This window comes from Coregonus lavaretus (assembly GCF_964263955.1).
Source record: "Coregonus lavaretus genome assembly, chromosome: 11".
Taxonomy (NCBI): domain Eukaryota; kingdom Metazoa; phylum Chordata; class Actinopteri; order Salmoniformes; family Salmonidae; genus Coregonus; species Coregonus lavaretus.
In genome coordinates, this window is record NC_139998.1 from 39,390,869 (window position 1) to 39,416,397 (window position 25,529).

At 42.2% G+C, this 25,529-nt stretch overlaps 1 protein-coding gene across 6 annotated transcripts in view; it reads left to right on the forward strand.

Annotated features, from left to right (window-relative positions):
* Positions 1 to 25,529, forward strand: part of LOC311137143 (NT-3 growth factor receptor-like) — a 294,494-nt gene that overhangs the window by 123,272 nt on the left and 145,693 nt on the right. For all 6 annotated transcript variants that reach the window (XM_084171493.1, XM_084171490.1, XM_084171491.1 and 3 more), the window contains exon 4: positions 10,440 to 10,508. In XM_084171493.1, the coding sequence (XP_084027619.1) occupies positions 10,440 to 10,508 (69 nt within the window). The remainder of the gene's footprint in view (positions 1 to 10,439; positions 10,509 to 25,529) is intronic.

Consider the following 25,529-nt stretch of genomic DNA (forward strand, 5'->3'; position numbering starts at 1 on the left):
CTATGGAAACATATGTCGCCGAATCGCTGAGACAGGGATACATACGGCCGTCCACTTCCCCTGCGTCCTCGAGTTTCTTTTTTGTGAAGAAGAAAGATGGGGGTTTACGCCCGTGTATTGACTACCGTGGTCTCAATCAGATCACCATCAAATATAGCTATCCTCTCCCTCTGATTGCTAGTATGACAGAGTCATTACACGGGGCGTGATTCTTCACAACTCTGTTTCTCATTGTGTATTGTGCGTTATTGTTTTGGTCTTCGCGGCAGTTGCCCATGTGTGCGGGTCTTGTTATTTCCCTCGCTGTTTGAGGTTGCCAGTGTACTTTGTATTTTTGCACTGAATCCAGTAAAGTTTCTGCCAGTAGCTCGGTGTCCTGCTCTTGACTTCGCCTACCGCATACACGTCGCTCTGACACCATGTCAGTTAAGGCCACATCGCCCCATGCTACCCTGCTAAGGTCTCACAACTGTTGTGTGACAAACAATAATATGTGCCATCTGAGATGCTCTATCTGGTGTAATTTTGACATCAGCAGTCCTTTCCCTCTCGGCAGATCTAAGGAACTGCCTTTGGCTTCAGACTACTGTGAGATAAAAAGCATAAAAATTAGTCCTACTGTATGGAGTATCTGACTGCAGGCTGTGTTTAATTTTCATTTTATTAACAATGGGCCCTGGTCCTCCCGTTGACTTCTTCATCTGCATTATAGATGAGGGGCTGTAGCCCCAGTGTCCCATAAACCCCTGCTGGAGCCAATCAGGAGGACTCACTCCTATCAACATTCTGTGGTTATTTTTTATGCGGAGTACCATGACACACATATGTAAATGTATGTGAATATCATGAATATCATACCTTATTAAACACAGCTGTGCTATCATGTGATATACATGAGATATATTTAGGACATGCATCATAAGTATCAGCTTTTTACCTTTTCCACCCTCACTCAATGAACATTTACTCGCCTTAAGATATGCATAGTATACAGCAGAGGCCATTTTAATCACCTCTGAACTGTGTTAATGGACGAGTTATAAATTCCAGAGCCAAGTGCAAATTTACCCGCCTGCTATAAATAACCCTGCTGTGGTCTTTAAGGCATGTGAAGAACATTATCAAATGTCATAAGGAGCATATTAACTCTGAACCACAAGGCTTTGTCTGCTTAGCCTCTGAACTTCCCCTTCTATGATTCATTTCCACATTTGTCTTTCTCACTTTAAATAACAACATGCCTCTTCCTGTGTGTTTGAGGCTGCATGTCCTATTTGATGTCTGATTTGATTTATATATTTATTTGTCATTGCCTTCTCTCCCCAAATCCAATTTTATCTGACATTTCTCATGACTGAAACAAAGAATGACCTTTGAAAAGGACACTTCCGTTCCTGCATGCAGACAGATGGTGGTGTGGTGGTGTGGGGAGGCAGGCCTGGTGAGGGGGGAGGCAGGTCTTAGTAATGGGGGAGGTGTTGTTGCGTTCACCCATCTCCCTCCCTCACCCACGAGGTGCTGCCCAATCCCAGGCCTGCAAGGCACCTTGGGAAGGCGTTAAAGAGGAAGCGTCCACCCCCTACCTTAATTTTGTTCAGAGTGTTAATTGCACTGGGGCTTTGACTGCTCTCTCCTTAAAATCTCTCATGATCAATGCTCTGATTCAATGAGCCTAACACAATACACTGGCTGAGGAACACCGGAACAGAGGGAGAGAAAAAGAGTTCCCATGTACTTTGGGTGCAATGCCTGGTTAAGAGGTAATGAAGGCTTCATAAGGATTTAATAATTCTTCCCTCTTTATGTTAATAGGGTTCATAATCCACCTCAACAGGCACCTTCACCCTTCCAACCCCCCTGACACACAACTCACTCACCGCTCTCCATCTACTGTAACACAGAACACACTCAGGCTCATGGCTACATAATATTACATACAGTGGGGAAAAAAAGTATTTAGTCAGCCACCAATTGTGCAAGTTCTCCCACTTAAAAAGATGAGAGAGGCCTGTAATTTTCATCATAGGTACACGTCAACTATGACAGACAAATTGAGAAAAAAAATTCCAGAAAATCACATTGTAGGATTTTTTATGAATTTATTTGCAAATTATGGTGGAAAATAAGTATTTGGTCACCTACAAACAAGCAAGATTTCTGGCTCTCACAGACCTGTAACTTCTTCTTTAAGAGGCTCCTCTGTCCTCCACTCGTTACCTGTATTAATGGCACCTGTTTGAACTTGTTATCAGTATAAAAGACACCTGTCCACAACCTCAAACAGTCACACTCCAAACTCCACTATGGCCAAGACCAAAGAGCTGTCAAAGGACACCAGAAACAAAATTGTAGACCTGCACCAGGCTGGGAAGACTGAATCTGTAATAGGTAAGCAGCTTGGTTTGAAGAAATCAACTGTGGGAGCAATTATTAGGAAATGGAAGACATACAAGACCACTGATAATCTCCCTCGATCTGGGGCTCCACGCAAGATCTCACCCCGTGGGGTCAAAATGATCACAAGAACGGTGAGCAAAAATCCCAGAACCACACGGGGGGACCTAGTGAATGACCTGCAGAGAGCTGGGACCAAAGTAACAAAGCCTACCATCAGTAACACACTACGCCGCCAGGGACTCAAATCCTGCAGTGCAAGACGTGTCCCCCTGCTTCAGCCAGTACATGTCCAGGCCCATCTGAAGTTTGCTAGAGTGCATTTGGATGATCCAGAAGAGGATTGGGAGAATGTCATATGGTCAGATGAAACCAAAATATAACTTTTTGGTAAAAACTCAACTCGTCGTGTTTGGAGGACAAAGAATGCTGAGTTGCATCCAAAGAACACCATACCTACTGTGAAGCATGGGGGTGGAAACATCATGCTTTGGGGCTGTTTTTCTGCAAAGGGACCAGGACGACTGATCCGTGTAAAGGAAAGAATGAATGGGGCCATGTATCGTGAGATTTTGAGTGAAAACCTCCTTCCATCAGCAAGGGCATTGAAGATGAAACGTGGCTGGGTCTTTCAGCATGACAATGATCCCAAACACACCGCCCGGGCAACGAAGGATTGGCTTCGTAAGAAGTATTTCAAGGTCCTGGAGTGGCCTAGCCAGTCTCCAGATCTCAATCCCATAGAAAATCTTTGGAGGGAGTTGAAAGTCCGTGTTGCCCAGCGACAGCCCCAAAACATCACTACTCTAGAGGAGATCTGCATGGAGGAATGGGCCAAAATACCAGCAACAGTGTGTGAAAACCTTGTGAAGACTTACAGAAAATGTTTGACCTGTGTCATTGCCAACAAAGGGTATATAACAAAGTATTGAGAAACTTTTGTTATTGACCAAATACTTATTTTCCACCATAATTTGCAAATAAATTCATTAAAAATCCTACAATGTGATTTTCTGGATTTTTTTTCCTCAGTTTGTCTGTCATAGTTGACGTGTACCTATGATGAAAATTACAGGCCTCTCTCATCTATTTAAGTGGGAGAACTTGCACAATTGGTGGCTGACTAAATACTTTTTTTCCCCACTGTATAATAAAAAAGGACTGGGGGGAAAAGGGGATCTTTGATCTTCTGGTAGCATTGGAAGTCCCCTTGAGTTAGTCTCCAATGGTACATGTCTAACGTAAAAGAGACTGGGGTCAAGAGTGAAAAGAATAAGAGCTCCTTTTTAGACATGTATCTTGAGGCTAGACATATCACCTGCATGTGTCTGGTGGTGGGAGGACATTGGGTTCTTAAAGGGATAGTTTGGGATTTTGGCAGTGATGCCCTTTTTCTACTTCCCCAGGCACAGATGAACTCTTGGATACTATTTTTATGTATCTGCGTGCAGTTTGAAGGAAGTTGCAAAGTAGCGTTAGCGCAATTGCTAACTAGCTTTATCACAATTGCTAACTAGCGTTAGCGCAATGACTGGAAGTCTATGGGAACGAGATTCCCTAAAAACACACCACTTCGAAACAGCTACGACCGGAAGTGACTTTTTCGTAGCAGGTTAGGAGAATTTACCCAGCTGGTTAGGAGAATTAACGTAGCAGGTTAGGAGAATTAGGTTAAGGTTAGGAAAAGGATTAGAATTAGGGTTAGGATTAGGGTTAGCGAAAATGCTCTCCTAACCTGCTGTGAAAAATCACTTCCGGTCATAGCTGTATCAAAGTGGTGTTTTTTTTTAGGGAGTCCCCTATGGGAACAGCTAGCATGCTAGTCATTACGCTAACGCTAGTTAGCATTGGCTCACGAAACCACCTCTAACTCCCTTCGTACTGGACGCAGAGACATAAAAATGGTATCCAGGAGTTCATCTGACTCTGAGGAAGTAGCCAAAATCCCGAACTAACCATTTAAAAGTAGTTTTATCATTTAGGATTCATTCATTATAAACTGAGTAAGTCATAAACACTGAGTATACAAACATTAAGGACACCTGCTCTTTTCATGACATAGTGAAAGCTATGATCCCTTATTGATGTCTCCTGAGTGGCGCAGTGGTCTAAGGCACCGCATCGCAGTGCTAACTGTGCCACTAGAGATCCTGGTTCGAATCCAGGCTCTGTCGCAGCTGGCCGCGACCGGGAGACTCATGGGCGGCGCACAATTGGCCCAGCGTCGTCTAGGGTAGGGGAGGGAATGGCCGGCAGGGATGTAGCTCAGTTGATAGAGCATGGCGTTTGCAACGCCAGGGTTGTGGGTTCGATTCCCACGGGGGGCCAGTATAAAAAAAAAAATATGTAATCACTAACTGTAAGTCGCTCTGGATAAGAGCGTCTGCTAAATGACTAAAATGTAAATGTAAATCTTCCTCTGCTCCTGTAGGATTCTCTCCCTAAAACATCCCAGTAATTGATTCTGTCTGTGTGACATTCTGAAAGGGATTATTTGTGAGCTAAACTTCCCCAAGAGAAAAGGATTCCTACAAATATTCTGTTATTGTTTATTTCACAAATGTATCATCTGTACAGTTCCTAAAAAATAAGTTATTTGTTACATTTGATTGTGTAAAACTTAGCAGTACTACTTATTTCTCTGAGAGTGATGTGGATATACACTGAGTATTCAAAACATTAAGAACACCTAATATTGAGTTGCACCCCCCCTTCTGCCTTCAGAATAGCCTCAGTTTGTTGGGGCATGGACTCTACAAGGTGTCAAAAGCGTTCCAGAGGGATGCTGGCCCATGTTGACTCCAATGCTTCCCACACAATGTTGGCTGGATGTACTTTGGGTGGTGGACCATTGTTGATACACACGGGAAACTGTTGAGGGTGAAAGCAGCGTAGCAGTTCTTGACAAAAACCGGTGTGCCTGGCACCTACTGCCATACCCCGTTCAAAGACACTTCCATTTTTTGTCTTGCCCATTCACCCTCTGCACACGTACACAATCCATGTCTCCTCCCCTTCATCTCACTGATTGAAGTGGATTTAACAAGTGACATCAATAAGGGATCATAGCTTTCAACTGGATTTACCCGGTCAGTCTATGTCATGGAAAGAGCAGGTGTTCTTAATGTTTTGTATAGTCAGTGTATCGCATTTTGCAAAAAAAATGATTTTAAACAAATACATGTCTGTCTACGAACAACCCCATGCCATGATTACATAGTGAAAAAAACACACCAATCTCTTTCACCATTTCGGTCCCGCTTTAAATGACGTTCAGCTTATAAAGGCTTCTTAAAGCATTCATAATGCCTTCATAAACACTACATAAATGAGTTAAAGTATCTATATCCGTATGTCATGCTTTATAAAGGGATCATAAATGTGGCATAACTGTGTGACTAATCCACTATGTCGAATATGATATAAACATGTGCTTTATAAAGGGTGACATGTTGAAAGATGGCATACGCTCTAAAGTTAAGTAATGTTAGTCACATTACACCTAATCCCGTTCCCGGACATTTCCGCCAAAATGTGAGGGAGGTCTGGTGGACCAAAGCATCAAACCTGGCCTTCGTTAGTTAGGGTAAGGTTTAAAATCACATTTTAAGAAAATATATTGTGGAAATGGGCTGGGTTTAGCCATTGTTTTGTGACTGTGTTAACTAGTAATTACCAGGGGGAATGTATTTGTTAGCAAAGGACATAGCCTGGTGGCAAATACTGTACTTTACTGAATAAGGTCACTCCCATAGAATTCTATGGTCACTCCCACTAAGGCCAACTTTGAATGGTTGATATCCCAGTCTTATATGTGCTTTGTGAGCAATAGCCTGTTCCTCAGTACACAACAAGCACGCAACAAAAACAAGCCATACCGCGCGGTGCTGGGCCCAGTCAGGTCTTTGACACATTCCCCCACTCCCCCGCTGAAAGATCAGCCACAAAATGTTGGCACCATTGTAACAGGTTGTAATCAAGCCCTGGTCTCCAGCATGGGAACAGAAGAGGAATACCTGGTGCGGTAGTCTCAGGTTGGGCTACTCCAAATCATCTTGGTTCTGACACACACACACACACACACACAAACACAAGCTTTGCAGGTCCATCAACCCATTTAAATACCTCACACCCTACAGTAACCTGTGGATCATGAAATAACCTTCATAAAGCAGCAGAACATTAATAACCTATTTATTTATGTAGTGTCCTGTAATACTTAGATTGAAGTGAGACACCTTCGGTCATTCATAATACATCCATAAAGACTCTATATTGCATGACGCCGTACTTACTTTAAAGTCAGACTGCTTTGGTGATTTATAACACATACATACATGCCTTATATCATATGATGCTGTACTTACTATAAAGTCAGACACCTTTGTTCATTCATAACACATTCATAAAGTCTTAATGATGTCAACACAAATGTATTAACACTTAGGGAATTATCACTAACAGCTAAAACAAATAAACATTAAAGACATCTTTATACCATACGTTTCCTTTTATTAGTACATTTTTTAAACAATACAAATACATGAAGTTTCAAAAAGTCCAGCAACATTACACAGGGCTGTGAATAGTGTAGCTTGTCCCTGAGCTGGCGGACAAATGGTTGAACATTTGAACACACTGGCATTGCAATGCTCTACCAAGATGCATGACATGGTTATAAATGCTTTGTGAAGCCTCAATTAAATATGATGTATAAAGCCTTTATTAAGCTGTGCTTATGCCACCCTTTATAAAGCACAGGTTTATGTCATATTTTACATAGTGGGTTATTTCACATTTGACATTGGTGGTTAGGTCACACAATTATGCCACATTTATGAACCCTTTCTAATGCATGGCATATGGTTATAGATTATTTGTAACACATTTATGTAGTGTTTATAAGCTGCATGTCATTTAAAGCGGGACCATCATTTCTTTAAACAATAAAAGCAAATGTACCAACATTTCGCACAATGGATATATAGCGTTTTGGAATTAAACTCTTCATTTGTATCTAATTCTATAATTGTATTTCTCAGGGCAGTCTGTGTAGAATTCCCATTTCTCATTAGCGTTTTGCCGTCCTCAGGGGGACGGTGAGATTTGACAGACAGACAGACAGAATATTTTTGCCGGCTGGGCTGGGTCTGGCTACATGTTATTTTGCCACCACTGGTCTCTTAATAAAGGGTTTCCCAAACTCGGTCCTGGGGCCTCCCCTGGGTGCATGTTTTGGTTTTTGCCCTAGCACTGCACAGCTGATTCAAATAACCAACTCATCATCAAGTTTTGATTATTTAAATCAGCTTTGTAGTGCTAGGGCAAAAACCAAAACATGCACCCAGGGGAGGCCCCAGGACCGAGTTTGGGAAACCCTGTCTTAATACACAGTGTCCAGATGAACTCCTCCTTTGTGTGCCAAGAATAATAACATGTAGGAAAAAAATACTCAGCCCCTGCTAGTCCCTGTGGATGCAGCTTTAATAATCTCATTATCAATTTAATGAGGTGATTAGAATGCCAGGGGCCAGGGGTGCACAGGAATGTGTTATGGACGAAGCTAACAGCATCCTGAGTCCTCCTGGCATCTTGGTGCTGCAGTCGTCCTGACTCCTGCAGCTAGGGGATTAGTTACTATTGTCTCTGGAGACTTGGCTCGACGCGGCTCCTGTAATGCCGGGTCAGACGCCCTGGTGGTCCCAGGTCCTCCCTCTGCTAAAGAAGACAGTGCACCACACAGCGCTGTGCAGGGTTCTGCTCTTTGTCCCCACGTGCCAAAGGAAATTGAGAGGAAACTTTTAGCAAGAGCCAGCTTTTGCTTTGCCATGGAAACAGGCATGTGCAGCAGCATAGCATTGTTTAGTAATGTTAGCCTATCGGCATCCCTATTCACCCAACCACCAGCTGAAGGACTAGCCAAGGAGGCACTTTTAGCAGCATGGGAATGTCTCTCTGAAATGGAAGGAAAGATTGTGTGGTATTCTGACTGTGGACAGACCTTTTTCCTGTTACACCAAACCATAAAGCACATAAACAACATAGGCTACCCATGGATCAAGTATGCCATAAAATATATAGTAATGGTATAGAATGGTCTGCTTTACTTGCAATTTTCCCCCTTCTCCTAAAAGTGCGCGCTCATTCACTCTCCCTCAATGATTGAGGTAAAAAGAAAATGGTACAGACTCCGTCTACCCCAACCCAATGATATTAAATCCTTGAAAGGGAGTGAATGACTGCACACTGCAAGGAGAAGGGGTGTATGTGTGATGGGAATTGGGCTGTAGTGTGGGACACAGGCAGCCAGCCCTCAGCTGGGGAATTTGACTGAAGCTGAATTAGTCACAGTGGCTGCTGAAGAGCCTCCTGTGCCTGACCAATTGAGGCCGGCTTCTTACTCGTAATGAGGGATACTGAGCTTATTCTACCTACCGCCAGGTCCCAGATAGGGTAGGATTTAGTGTAAAGTAGGATGATTTCATCTCTATTTGTGAAACGAGCGTGAACTGCCTATGCTATGGTGCTGAAGTAAGAGCAGGCAAAGGGCTGTGTATGAAAATGGGTGCTGTCCATGGTCCTGTAGTAGAGAGGAGCAGGTAAGGAGGAGTATGCACTGTATATTATACAGCAATATGGACTATGGACAGCACTGAGAGATACTCCTGCTGCCCATAGTTCTGTATACTGAGGGAAGGTCAGAGTTGTCTCAGAGGTATTGCGCTGTCAATGGTCCTGTAAAGAGAGGCTACTGAGAGGTGTATGTGTTGTAGTCCCTCACTGTCCATGGTGCTGCCGAGCAGAGCAGCAGAGGGGACAGGTCAGTGACAGACAGGCAGCAAGGCAGCAGTCCCCTGGTCCCCAGGGCCAGATGAGTGGTAAGAATGCAGTGGAATGCATTGATTATCTGTCAGGCAGGCCTGCTAGGATCTAACCAAGGCAGTGTTAGGGTATTAAGTATCTGAAGTATTCAATTAATATTGATAATGAGGGGCTGTTCGTTATGCTCCGCTGTTAGTGATTCAGCCCCCGGTGATCACTGTCTCTTCACAGAGAAGGGTTGGAGTGGGCTTGGGTGACTGCTCCGTAGTGTGCTTCCCACTGTGTTAGTTTGATGGTGCAATATTTTCACATTATTGCGTTGTGCTTGAGCACAACCTCGATGTCACGCTGTAGCCTACCATTTTTCACTTCTGTAAGTTCACACCTTTTCGAATTGTAAGTCGCTGTGGCTAAGAGCATCTGTTAAATGACAAAAATCTAAATATAAAAATACATGATTATCAACTGAAGCTCCCTCTACAGAATACAAACAGATCCTTTGGTGGGCCACTCACTCTCCCTCTGCAGAATACAAACAGATCCTTTGGTGGGCCACTCCCTCTCCCACTGCAGAATACAAACAGATCTTTTGGTGGGCCACTCCCTCTCCCACTGCAGAATACAAACAGATCCTTTGGTGGGCCACTCTCTCTCCCTCTGCAGAATACAAACAGATCCTTTGGTGGGCCACTCCCTCTCCCACTGCAGAATACAAACAGATCCTTTGGTGGGCCACTCCCTCTTCCTCTGCAGAATACAAACAGATCCTTTGGTGGGCCACTCCCTCTCCCTCTGCAGAATACAAACATATCCTTTGGTGGGCCACTCCCTCTCCCACTGCAGAATACAAACAGATCCTTTGGTGGGCCACTCCCTCTCCCTCTGCAAGAATACTTCCATTTCAGGGTTTAACATTTTAGAGCGGTGCTCTGGTGATTACATGCCTTATCTGCTTTTCAGCCACCTTCTTTGAATTGGATTTGAAGGCCTCAGGTCCTCGCTGTCTCTATTTAATTTGTTGTCTTGAAAATGACCAAGTCTGTCTTTATTGGATTGTCAGGGCTGCTCAGTTCCCTCCAGCACCACTTATTCCCTGATGATTTTTCAGTTTATTTTATTTGTGCTTTGTCTTTTCTCAGATGCTGTTTTCTTCATCACTCGACCACACAGTCCAGCACTAATACATTTATCATGTGTTTTCTCTCTCTCCCTCTCTTTTACAGAAACTTATCGAAGAACCCTCTGACCACATTATCATGGCAACTCTTCCAGAATCTGCAACTCTTCGAGCTGTAAGTTTGTTTACACCTATCATCTTCTTTTATGGACTTGTGCACCTATAGTAACCGTTCATAAAGACCTGATATATTCTAAGTGTGCAACCCACCTTCATTGTTTCCAAATGGATTCCCATCTACCTCCATTAGAAGCCAAACAACAATTAACTTGAAGAAAAACATTGGAAGAGACAAACAACACTATAGTCCCTGCGTCATTGATTTTGATTTAATGGATGTGACATAAAAGTGTGTAAAATGGAGCGGTCCAGGCCGAGTGATCCTCTAGTCCAGAGTGTCTTGTCTGTCCAGAAATATACCAGCAATCAGTGTGTTTATGACCTGAATCTTCTGGTTGTTTGGGCTACTTTCCTCCCTCCCAGTAGAAGACATAAAATTCAGTCTAGCGTTGAGATGGCCATCGTAGAGTTGCATCCCCTCCAGCCTCTCCTCTCCAGCCCAGGAATCAGAGTGCTTCCCCTAAATAGCAGAGAGCCTCAGCCAGGCACTGACGCAGAGCAGAGAGCAGGCTTTATCATGGCTCAGCTCAGCGTGGGGAACAAAAGGAGAGCAGCTGTATGGTTGTGGTTTAAATGTGGTATTTTAAGCTATGGAAGCAGGGCAGCTCCTCTGAGGAGGCCCATCTTCTTTTCAGGGTTGCTTGTCTAATAGTTACCAAATACACACTTGAATATGTTATGCCAGAGTAACAATAGCATGGACAGCAGAGCAGCAATTGATGATAAGAGTTCTAAAGTAGCTGTAAGATAAGAGGGCATGGAAAGTTACAAACAAGTGGTTGCTTTTAAAACACAGATGCATTATAGACTCTAGAGATGGTCATTTTCATGTGTGTCCTTATTGATATGGATATTCCTTTTGATACCATTATCATTGTTATTCATAGCCATATTTTAGCTGTGTCGTCTGAAGAGTACAGACTTTTAGAAGGATAAAGCACACATATTTCAGACCCTTTCAGAGTCTGCTTAAAGTATTTAATCTGTAATTACTAAAACTGTTCAACAAAGGCTCAGTGATAAGCACTAGACAGCACACCTTGAACAAAGAGAATAATCTCATGAAAAGAAGATGAAACCGGTTATAAATGAGTGCAATTTCCGTGCGACCAATTGGGAACAAAGACATTGATTCATTTTCTTTTTTTGTGGCGTAGAGCCTAACAAAAGACTAACAAAACATAATTCAATGGATAAGAGAAACAGAGTTTATCTCCCTTTTTCTTAAATGATTTACTCTCCCATCCCCTGTGGAATGTCGGCACAATGACAAACACACCAAACACAGAAGGGCTGAGGCATGCGGATGTCCTTCTGGGGTTGTGTCTGAAACGACACCCTATGGGCCCTGGTCAAAAGTAGTGTGCACTATATAGGGTATAGGTTGCCATTTTGGACACACCCTGCGTCTGTCTTTAATGGTGTGTGCTGGTCTGTTGGTCCTCACAGTGCCATGCTCTCTCCTGGGACCACATTTGTTGATTAAAACTAGACAGGCAGAGGGATGTCTTTTCGTTCCAGATCAGAGTGCATCAGAGTCATGCCTGTCAGTTTGAAATGGAGGTGGCTGCTTTTGTGGATGTGTTACGACTGAATCATTTAGGCATTGAGCAGTCAGATCCCTATTCACTGGAAATAAGGATGAGTGATTTTTGTGTAATTTAAATTGAGATAATTGGCCTCAGGATAGGGTATGGGTCCCAGGATACATTTGGCACATACATGTGCTGGGAGATTCACATAAGATGCAGTAATTTGTTGTAATCATGCCGCAGAAGTCATACAGTTACTTAATCTTCTCGAAGGCAAAACTGACCTGAATTGTTTTGCCATTGTAAATGAGTTGTTGTTACAGGCCTCAGACACATTGGGGCCAAACTTGCGAACATGAGAAAAAGTTGACTTTTAAACTGTTTCTCCTTCTCAAAATGTGCATCAACCAATTAAAATAATTGATTTGCTGGCACGTGATAGAGCACTACATTGTAGCTGATCCCATCAGATAACCTGGCACATGTTAGCTCTATGCTAACCTCAACAGCTGACAGTGATTATATCCGGTAACAAGTTCTGCATCAGCCAATTACAAATGTTGTGCTCGATATACAATCAAACACTTTTCCATGAGATCAACCTTAACAGAAGTCAAAGTCGAAGGAACCTTCTGATAATCAAAGTTACTAAAACACACCACAATTTCAACTGTACCAATAGCTCATAGTGTAGTGAGCATGGCTCCTGGTAATTTTTGCCGTTTGCGGCAAGTTCGAATCCCAGGTGCGCTAAAACATTGAAAATGAATAATAAGAATAGCCTACATTTAATGAGGAGCTGCATATTTCTTCAGCCTTGTAGACAAGCACACAATAATCAAGTTTATTAGGCCTACATAAACTGAGTGTACAAAACAAAAACTGCTCTTTCCATGGCATAGACTGACCAGGTGAATCTAGGTGAAAGCTATAATCCATTATGGATGTCACTTGTTAAATCCACTTCAATCAGTGTAGATGAAGGGGAGAAGACAGTATAAAGAAGGATTTTTAAGCCTTGAGACAATTGAGACATGGATTGTGTGTGTGAATGTGATTGGGCAAGACAAAATATTGAAGTGCCTTTGAACGGGCTATGGTAGTAGGTGCCAGGCGCACCGGTTTGTGTCGAGAACTGAAACGCTGCTGGGTTTTTCACGCTCAACCGTTTCCTGTATGTATCAAGAATGGTCCACCACCCAAAGGACATCCAGCCAACTTGACACAACTGTGGGAAGCATTGGCGTCAACATGGGCCAGCATCCCTGTGCAACTCAATATTAGTAAGGTGTTCTTAATGATTTGTACACTCAGTGCATATTACATAGACGTGTAGGCTACACTTACATGTACAATATTTTATTTGCATTATTATAATCATCCACTTCATCAAATATGCATTATTTAAATTGAGCTTTGAGGTCCAGCAGTGAACAGTTTTTTTCTTATACAGAGCAAAGAGAAACGACAGTCCATCATTACTTTAAGACATGAAGGTCAGTCAATACGGAACATTTCAAGAACTTTGAAAGTTTCTTCAAGTGCAGTTGCAAAAACCATCAAGCGCACTGATGAAATTGGCTCTCATGAGGACTGCCACAGGAATGGAAGACCCAGAGTTACCTCTGCTGCAGAGGATAAGTTCATTAGAGTTACCAGCCTCAGCAATTGCAGCCCAAATAAATGCTTCACAGAGTTCAAGTCACATACACATCTCAACATCAACTCTTCAGAGTACTAAAGGACACCAATAAGAAGAAGAGACCTGCTTTGGCCAAGAAACACGAGCAATGGACATCAGACCGGTGGAAATGTGTCCTTTGGTCTGGAGTCCAAATTGGAGATTTCTGGTTCAAACCGCTGTGTCTTTGTGAGACGCGGGGTGGGCGAACGGATGATCTCTGCATGTGTAGTTCCCACCATAAAGCATGGAGGAGGTGGTGTTATGGTGTGGGGGTGCTTTGCTGGTGACACTGTCTGTGATTTATTTAGAATTCAAGGCACACTTAACCAGCATGGCTACCACAGCATTCTGCAGCGATACGCCATCCCATCTGGTTTGGGCTTAGTGGGACTATCATTTGTTTTTCAACAGGACAATGACCCAACACACCTCCAGGGTGTGAAAGGGCTATTTTACCAAGAAGGAGAGTGATGGTGCTGCATCAGATGACCTGACCTCCACAATCCCCCGACCTCAACCCAATTTAGATGGTTTGGGATGAGTCGGACGGCAGAATGAAGGAAAAGCAGCCAACAAGTGCTCAGCATATGTGGGAACTCCTTCCAGACTGTTGGAAAAGCATTCCTGGTGAAGCTGGTTGAGAGAATGCCAAGAGTGTGCAAAGCTGTCATCAAGACAAAGGGTGGCTACTTTTAAGAATCAAATATAAAACACTTTTTTGGTTACTACATGATTCCATATGTGTTATTTCATAGTTTTGATTTCTTCACTATTATTCTACAATGTAAAAAATAGTAAAAAAATAAAGAAAAACCCTTGAATGAGTAGGTGTGTCCAAACTTTTGACTGGTACTGTACATTTAAAGCATTAACATAGACATTACAGACCTATATAAAATAAACATAAAAAACTGCAACTAAAGACACACATGTACACAAATACGCATGATCATGCAATATTGGCACTCTACACTTGAGACAGACCAAGTAATTCTTGAATTTGGAGGTTTAAAATATCCCTCTGGGGGTCAAGTTGACCTATTTTAAGAAATGCCATTGGTTGGTGGATATAAAGTCTAAGATCTTTGATAGGCTGATGCGGAATTTGTGAAATAATCACTGTCAGCTGGTGAGGTTAGCATAGGGCTAACATGTGCTAGGTTATCTGATGGGGCACACACTTGTTTTCACATAATTTCAAATAAATTATGTTGAACCAACGTGGAATAGACGTTGAATTGACGTCTGTGCCCAGTGGGCAGCTACAATGTAGCGTTCTATCACATGCAACTACGTCTACGATTGTAATTGGCCGATGTGCATTTTGAGATGGAGGTCCAGGTTAAACTTAAACTTTTTCTAATATTCACAAGTATGGACCCATTGTGTTACAGCATGAAGCCTCTGATCTAGCGCTGCTGAACCTTGTTGTTTCACTGACTGCTTCTGTGTGCATCGTTTTCTCTCCAGCAGCTTGGACTAAACATAGCAAAAGTAAGAGTGATACTGAAAGCGCAACAGCAACAGCAGCTTCTTGTGTATCTTAACCACCAGCAACCATGCCACTGTGTGCTGCTGCTTGTGTTCTGTGGTAATTGCTGTCAGCTTTTTTTGGTGCTCAGCACAGGGTGAAAAGGGAACATGTGTGTATGCGCGTGTGCGTGCGTACCCGTAAGTGTGCGTGCATGCGTGCACATATGTGCATGTGTGTGTGTGCGTGTGTCTCCCTGTTCCCCAGTCCTGTAAGTGTAATCACAGAGTGGCAAATTACCTGTGTGGATAAGGCAGCTCTGAGGAAGCAGGCAGGCCTTATCAGGAGCCCTGGTGCTGGCTGGGTGCAGAGGAGACCAGCGGAGACCTGCCAATCGCACTGTCCTCCCCTCACCAAGCCGAGCCTAGCAAATGAGCTGCTTTACTGAGCTGAGACACACACACACACACATGCACCCACCCACCCACCCACCCACCCACACACACACACACACACACACACACACACACACCCATTAACAGGCACACACACGCACACATATGCACACCGATAGAGAGACTGCAGGTAATTTTAATTGTATTTATTTAACCTTTATTTTATCAGGGAGTCATACTGAGACCAAGGACTATTTTACAGATGAGCCCTGAATTACAGAAATTTCAGAAAACGCCCAGAACATCAAATTTAAGAACATTTTGAAGATTGTTCCACAAATAAGGTGTAAGAAAACTAAAAGCTGATTTACCTAACTCATTAGAGACTAAAGGAATTTCCAGAGTTAGCCGTCCCTGAGACCTGGTGTAATAAGGAGTAGCAGTAGCAATTTAGAGTTAGGGGAAGGATAAAATGTCCTAAACGTTTTGGGATGACATTCTTTATCTTATGAATAAAAAACAGTAGGGTTATAGAGTAGATGATGTTGAATATGGTATTATACAGTATATGTGTTATTACTAAAGCACGAGCAGGGTTGGTGGCACCCACAGGACCTTGAATGGACAAGTGTTTTTTTCTTCATTGCTGGCCATGTGATCGATAGGGAAAATATTTTACATCAACTTTCTGCATACTCATTTTATCATGGATTGTTGTGGGTTGGATGAATTACAGAATATTGAGTGCTGAATCAAAGTTTAAAAAGAAAAGTAGAACTCCAAAGTCCAAAATGTTATTCCCTACTAGGTTTGCCCATTTCAATAAGGATTTTTGGAGTGCAGACAGATTTCTAATGGACCTTATTGGCAACCAAAACCATCCCCAGTTGGTCACACTTTAATAAGGAAAACACTCATCCAAAAGTAAGCCAAAAACTCTGCAATCATTTTCCCAACCTTTTTTCACCATCAAACTCTCAGATACACTACGTAAATATATACATACACTACCAGTCAAAAGTTTGGACACAACTACTCATTCAAGGGATTTTCTTTATTTTACTATTTTCTACATTGTAGAATAATAGTGAAGACATCAAAACTATGACATAACACATATGGAGTAATGTAGTAACCAAAAAAGTGTTAAACAAATGAAAATATATTTTATATTTGAGATTCTTCAAATAGCCACCCTTTGCCTTGATGACAGCTTTGTACACTCTTGGCATTCTCTCAACCAGCTTCATGAGGTAGTCACCTGGAATGCCTTGTTTAAAGTTAATTTGTGGAATTTATTTCCTTCTTAATGCGTTTGAGCCAATCAGTTGTGTTGTGACAAGGTATGGGTGGTATACAGAAGATAGCCCTATTTGGTAAAAGACCAAGTCCATATTATGGCAAGAACAGCTCAAATAAGGCCTCCACAATCACCTGACCTCAACCTAATTGAGATGGTTTGGGATGAGTTGGACCGTAGAGTGAAGGAAAAGTAGCCAACAAGTGCTCAGCATATGTGGGAACTCCTTCAAGACTGTTGGAAAAGCATTCCAGGTGAAGCTGGTTGAGAGAATGCCAAGAGTGTGCAAAGCTGTCATCAAGGCAAAGGGTGGCTACTTTTAAGAATCTCAAATATAAAATATATGTTGATTTGTTTAACACTTTTTTGGTTACTACATGGTTCCATATGTGTTATTTCATAGTTTTGATGTCTTCACTATTATTCTACAATGTAGAAAATAGTCCAAAAAAAAGAAAAACCCTGGAATGAGTAGGTGTGTCCAAACTTTTGACTGGTGCTGTGTATATATATATATATATATATATATATATATATATATATATATATATATATATATATATATATATATATATATATATATATACATATATGTACAGTATGTATACTCAAATACTGTAGGTGTTATCCCATTGTGGAAGTAGTGTTTTATTTACAGTATTTCTGAATGACTTATTCTTTACATGCTTTCGCATAACCTCTATAACCTGCAGCAACACATATTTTACCCGTCAGTATAATATGAATATCTCACATAATGCCTATTTGATAGATTCTTGCATGATCAAATGTTTATTTGAATCATACATTTGTTAGTTATGGCCCTGTACTGTGCAATAAATCATTTCCCATTGGAGATTCTCTCTATGTGGATGTTTGATGGCAACACTAACTCTGTCTTATATATTGCATTCATAAAAGACGAGATCATTTTTATATCTCTGCTTCTGATGGCTTTCCATTGAGTGTCTATCTGTCTTGCTGCTGGGGGTTGAAGACAGTCCTGATAAGATGGATGGCTCGCAATGGTCTGGCACTCTTTTCTGGTGTTTTATAGCGCTTTGAGAAATAAAATATTACCTTATTTTAGTCTGTGTCTTTTAGCCAAGGGAGCCGGGCTAGAGACACTGCTCACACAGCCCAACCACTCACAAGGCCTGTAAAGGGTATCATGGTAGGGGATTGCTAAATGGCACATCTGTTGTAGCTGCTCCAAGGATGATGATATGATAAAATATTATTTTCAGCACCAGCACAAAGGCACATTCACCAGTGTCAACAAACATTTTCTATGTGGCCACAAAGCTGCTTTGCCAGGGGCTGGGAGGGTCATCGATCCCCTTTCTACTGGTGACCTTTCTTTAATCCTGCATGGGCTCTATAGAAATACCTTTATGAACAGCCAGGACATGTCTGTGTTAGTCATTGTGAAGAGATCATCTATTTTTAAAACAGTGGGACAGATACATGAGTGGTATTATTAAGAATGGAAAGAAGTAGAGGGTGATCAAGCAACGTGAGTCGAGGTGCAACCTAAAAATGTGTAAACGTCATTGGAAAGAAAAAGGCGCAACGCTCGCTCACCGCAGAACGCTAGCTGACCGCCGTTTCTTTCCAATGGTATTATTAAGAACACATCAGATCAGGCAAGACACAAAACAACACAATCATGTCAGTTTTCATGCCTTCATGCTTTAGCGTCCCTTGAAAAAACAACATTTTCTCACCAAATTAAGGGAAAGTAATCTTGGAACATGATGATGGCATACTTTGCCTACATTCCAGCATGCCTTTAGTCTCCAACGGACAACACCCAGGATCAGGCTTAGCTGTACGTTTGTTAATTCTGAAATAATGACTGTGCAGGTGGCGTCCATTAGCCAAACTCTGCCTATACATCCAAATGATGGCACAGCCAATTAGAGAGCAGGTGAGTGGGAGCTCTGCTCCGCTCCTCTCTGTCGGTACTTCACTTCATCCTGGCTAAAACGGGGTACAACAAAAGGTTAGAAAAAGGGAAACAGCATTAGGAATGGAAAGGGCAGCAGCACAATCCCCATTCATTTCATGTCCATTTTAATGTGCAGCTGCTGCCTGGATGCCTGGATGGGACTGCGAAGCCAAAATGTCCACTGTGATTAGTCGTGGGAGTGGAATCTCTAATGATCGGCCTCTTAATTAAAATCCTGAAATAATTAGGTGTGCATCGCTTCATGTCTGAATTGCCATGTATTCATCACTGGAGTCAGTGGTGGCTCTGTGATGAGGTGTTACTTTATAACAGCCTAAACTGTAATAGCTAAATCCTGTAATTCCTTTCATAGGCCCGTTCTGATTAGTTTGATCAGTCATGGAAATGGCAGCACGCAGGCTACTCATCCTTAATCTGTAAAAGGCAGAACATTCACAGACTAAGTCAGAGTATTACAAAATACTTTTGTCATTATCTCTTGTGCAATAACATGAAATTGTGCATTTCTGAACTATATATATACACCAGTCAAAAGTTTGGACACACCTACTCATTCCAGGGTTTTTCTTAATTTCTTCTATTTTCTACATGTAGTGAAGACATCAAAACTATGAAATAACACATATGGAATGATGTAGTAACCAAAAAAGTGTTAAACAAATATAAACCTATGTTATATTTGAGATTGTTCAAAGTAGCCACCTGATGACAGCTTTGATGACAGCTTGGCCTTGATGACAGCTTTGCACATTGTTGGCATTCTCTCAACCAGCTTCATGAGGTAGTCACCTGGAATGCATTTCAATTAACAGGTGTGCCTTGTTTAATGTTAATTTGTGGAATTTATTTCCTTCTATTTGCGTTTGAGCCAATCAGTTGTTGTGACAAGGTAGGGTTGGTATACAGAATATAGCCCTATTTGGTAAAAGACCAAGTCCATATTATGGCAAGAAAAGCTCAAATAAACAAAGAGAAACAACAGTCCATCATTACTTTAACATTTTACATTTTAGTCATTTAGCAGATGCTCTTATCCATACATAATTGTTTTATTTTTCATACTGGCCCCCCGTGGGAAACGAACCCACAACCCTGGCGTTGCAAACGTCATGCTCTACCAACTGAGCTACATCCCTGCCGGCCATTCCCTCCCCTACCCTGGACGATGCTGGGCCAATTGTGCGCCGCCCCATGGGTCTCCCGGTCGCGGCCGGCTACGACAGAGCCTGGATTTGAACCATCAAGCGCTATGATGAAACTGGCTCTCATGAGGACCGCCACAGGAAAGGAAGACCCAGAGTTACCTCTGCTGCAGAGGATAAATTCATTAGAGTTAACTGCACCTCAGATTGCAGCCCAAATAAATGCTTCACAGAGTTCAAGTAACCGACACATCTCAACATCAACTGTTCAGAGGAGACTGTGTGAATCAGGCCTTCATGATCGAATTGCTGCAAATAAACCACTACTAAAGGACATCAATAAGAAGAAGAGACTTGCGTGGGCCAAGAAACACGAGCAGTGGACATTAGACCGGAGGAAATCTGTCTTTGGTCTGACGAGTCCAAATATGAGATTTCTGGTTCCAACCGCCGTGTCTTTGTGAGACGCAGAGTAGGTAAACGGATGATTTCCGCATGTGTGGTTCCCACCATGAAGCAATATATATATATATATATATATATTCTTCATGAAAATACATTATGCGGACAACACCATTTGGTATACATCTGGCCCTTCATTGGACACTGTGTTAACAAACCTCCAAACGAGCTTCAACGCCATACAACACTCCTTCCGTAGCCTCCAACTGCTCTTAAACACTAGTAAAACTAAATGCATGCTCTTCAACCGAACGCTGCTTGCACCCGCCCACCCGACTAGAATCGCTACTCTCGGCGGGTCTGACCTAGAGTATGTGGACAACTACAAATACCTAGGTGTCTGGTTAGACTGTAAACTCTCCTTCCAGACTCACATTAAGCATCTCCAATCAAAGGTTAGATCTAGAATCGGCTTCCTATTTCGCAACAAAGCCTCCTTCACTCATGCTGCCAAACATGCCCTTGTAAAACTGACTATCCTACCGATCCTTGACTTCGGCGATGTCATTTACAAAATAGCCTCCAACACTCTACTCAGCAAATTGGATGTAGTCTATCACAGTGCCATCCGTTTTGTCACCAAAGCCCCATATACTACCCACCATTGTGACCTGTGCACTCTTGTTGGCTGGCCCTCACTACATATTTGTCGCCAAACCCACTGGCTCCAGGTCATCTATAAATCACTGCTAGGCAAATCCCCGTCTTACCTTAGCTCACTGGTCACCATAGCAACACCCACCCGTAGTCTGCGCTCCAGCAGGTATATCTCACTGGTCATCCCCAAAGCCAACACCTCCTTTGGCCGCCATTCCTTCCAGTTCTCTGCTGCCAATGACTGGAACGAACTGCAAAAATGTCTGAAGCTGGAGACTCTTATCTCCCTCACTAACTTTAAGCGTCAGTTGTCAGAGCAGCTTACCGATCACTGCACCTGTACACAGCCATTCTGAAATTAGCCCACCCAACTACCTCATCCCCATATTGTTATTTATTTTGCTAATTTGCACCCCAGTATCTCTATTTGCACATCATCTTTTGCACATCTATCATTCCAGTGTTAATACGAAATTGTAACTATTTTGCACTATGGCCTATTTATTGTCTTACCTCCATAACTTTCTACATTCGCACACACTGTATATATATTTTCTGTTTGTATTTTTTACTTTATGTTTTGTTTACCCCATATGTAACTCTGTGTTGTTGTTTTTATCGCACTGCTTTGCTTTATCTTGGCCAGGTCGCAGTTGTAATTGAGAACTTGTTCTCAACTGGCTTACCTGGTTAAATAAAGGTGAAAAAAAAAAAGAAAAGAAAAAAATATATATATATTATTGCGTTTCTGGCTCTACCAACATGAAAGGAACACATTTTCAGCTGAGAGGGAATAAGAAGAGCAGGGTGTTTTGTGGTAATGTGTTAGGTGCCAGTCATTCACCCATGTGCATGCCCCAAAGCTCAGAGCTGGCATGTCCATCTGCTGGCATGATTACACATGACCCCTGCTTTCTCTTTGGGGTTACTACAATTAACCCTGACAAACCCCAACACCAAACACCAAGCCAGGACTAAAATGTAACTAACATCTCTCTAAAGCCTACACTGTAGCTTCGACAGAAGAAAAGTTTTAAGTAAAAGAAGAAATAACAGGGTATTGTTTGGACACAACTGGGATATGAGGCTGGTATTATTCATACTACCAAGATCAAAGCGAACGTAGAGCCAAACATATGCTGCTCCGTACATAGCTGGAGATGTAGACCTACATTCACTGAATAATACCAATGCTGCTGTAATATTGATTGTTAGCCTGAGGTGGTTGCTCAGCGGATAGAGATAACAAGCTGCTCAGGAAAGAGGACTGGAGGGAACGAGGTTGATGTATGTAGAAATTTTCATGCACTCATAACGATGTCGCTCCTATTGATTGGTGCTCCCTGCCATCCCTTCTGATTCCTTAATAATTTGTTATAATTCTGTCATCGTATGGTAACATGTTTTTCAGGGATAAATACATCTCTTGGTCATTGAAGATGCGACTCGTGCATGTTCTATACACTAGATGTTAGCCAGGAACTGACTGGAGGGAATATCTATCTCTATGAAATCTGGATTTTAGATGGAAAACCAAGCTTGCCCTAAGCTTGGGAGTAACCAAAGTCAGAGTGTGGACCGACCACACGGCGTGGCTGGCTGTGTGTCTGATCTGTGGCTCATGTTGTGTTAGGCATTCAGAACACCCTTACAGCTTTCTGTCACAGTGGAGACATCGACACCATGGCTTGGTGAAGGAGCTCAATAGAATCAGTGCTGCCTACCTGGCTATCTGATACATATATCAGGGCATCAGCAAACACCTGCCCAGGCCACAGCACTCTCTCACTCAACCACACATTGAGACATCAATCTCACCTCGTCTCCCACACCTTCACCCCCCTACCTCCCTTCCTTCCTTCCTTCCTTCCTTTCTCCTTCTGCCACTTCTGTGACTGGTTGTGGTTGTTCAAACAGCCCTCATGCCTGACTGAGCATCTCTTTCCCCCAGCAGTACTGCAGACTGGCATCCATGCGTGTCATTTAGAATGGGGGTCATTGACAACGCTTTCCACCCCTAGGCTGCTTTCAGAGCCAGTGACAGCTTGACAGCATGTTGTCACTGTATCAGAATCAACAAAACAATTCATATAAGGAAGTATAACCAGAACAGTGTGTTTTCAGACATCTTGTTCTTTGTTTGGCCTATTGCCACATCATCCATATGGATCGAAAGAGATATGTTATTTACCATGCTTTGGAGTTGGCAATTCTGTCCACATTTGAAAATAATGATGTGCAATTTAAGCTTGACGCTCAGGGAGATGTCAGAGCTGTTTTCTTGTCGTTTTGCCTTTGTTCATTGTCATAGATAGTTACATTTTAGTACATCATTCATGTATAGTATTTTCTGAGGATGTCTTTATTCTGGGCTTTTTTTAGTTAACTGCATAACTTCTCAGTGAAGTGAAGAAGATAACTGTAAACGTCCCAGCTGTTTATCTGATGGGCTGAGCATGAATTCTATGTGAAACCCCGTTTGATTAATAAATAGATTATGGGGACAGGAGGACTTAAATCTGTAATTACCGTATTATTAAGCAATGGCCTCTCATATGGGGATTAGATTAACAGTGCAGGAAAACAAATTCAATCCCTGGCTCCAAGAATGTTTGAGACGTCACCGGAAAGGTAATGTGACCAAGCAGAGAGAAGCCTGCTGTCATCCTCATGGTTCTGTAATCTAAGAGGAGGAAGGTAGGGGTTTACATCCCTGGCCCCTGTTCTATTCATATTCACTGCCTTTAATTAGCTACTGCTCTTCATTTGGGTTTAATCCTCCCCCTTGGCTATGCAAGATCATTGATATATTCACTGCACCGTGTGGGGAGAGCACCTAAATTCAATTTAGTTTTATGCATGTGGATAGAGTAATCTCAGCCTTTCAAATAGTTACCCCCCCCCCCCCCGCTTAAACATTATTGGATATGTTATGGATATGTTAGAGAAATGTTATTGGATTTATCCAATATGGTCCACATCTATAAACTAAGATTGATTGCTCCGACTGAATATATAGATTAGAAAGTTAAGTGATTGCAGGTCAGTAAATGTTTTATGTCATCGTCATTTGATTTTGCCATATTCCTTTGTTGCAGTGTTCAGCTCCTCCATGGTCTCTCTGTTTGTATTTAATGAAAATCCAACCAGGGAGACTGCATAAGTCCTGTACTGGGATTTCACTAAATATGGCCTAACTCGTTATCAAATGTGTACAGATAACATTAACATTTAGCCAGCTTGCCTAGAGAATACCGTACAGTGTAGTTAATGGGCAATCTTTTATATCTGGCATAGCTATTGACACTTAATGAACACTCACAGACTATAGGGACCTTGTTAAATTGGGCATCACCAACTTTACCTTTAACTGATGAAAAACCCTTGTGTCTCATTTATCCTGGTAAGCGTATGTGGCAGGCTGATCAATTCCCAGTCCACCTAGAAAATGGGAGCTATTTGGATTCAGGCCACACCTCCCTACGCATAATTCCATGTATAATAATGTACAAAAGAGATAAAAACATATTTATGTATGCATTTCTCTGTTGTCACATATTGTATACAATGTCCCTCCCTACCTGTCGCATGCTAACTTAGCCATTTTAAAGCAGATACCAATGTATAATACATAACAGGAGATAACCATGATTAAGTTATATGCGATTTGCAATTCTCAGCTCAGCATATAGGCTACTGGACTCCCATGTGGGTTCCTAGCTGCACGCCACCTTGACCTTTCCAAAGGTTCATTTAATGTTTTATTCAGGTTAGTAGAAGACATGCAAATGGTTATTCTCACAGGCCATAATCAGTAAGTCAGTGCTGTGGCTAAACTCCCCATGGGCTAACTTTATATCATGCAATCCTCAGTTTATTGTCTCTATGTTGTTAATTAAGTACATATTTTCATAGGTATATTGTCAATGTACTGAGTAAGAAAAGAGGCCATCTGCCTACCAGAGGAGGCTGCTGAGGGGAGGACAGCTCATAATAATGGCTGGAACGGAGCAAATGGAATGGCATCAAACACATAGAAACCATGTGTTTGATACCATTCCACCTATTCCACTCCAGCCATTACCACGAGCCTGTCCTCCCCAATTAAGGTGCCACCAAACTCCTGTGCTACCTACACACACACACACACACACACACACACACACACACACACACACGCGCGCTTCATAAAGGTGTTTTATTTATGTCGTAAGTAGGAAGCCTTTGATCACCACTCTTCAAAGCGGCTTAATGCACACGTGGAAAAGTGAACCCAGGATACTCTGTCCTTGGACAGAACAGAACACACAATACTGCACAAAACCAAGTTAGTCCATGTATTGCAAGCGAATACATCATAATTTAAAGATAACAGAAAAACTTTCGGTGAGTGACTCCCCCCCCCCCCAGTCCAGACCTGCGTGTTACATAATGTATAGCGATGGCTGCGATGCCCATTTG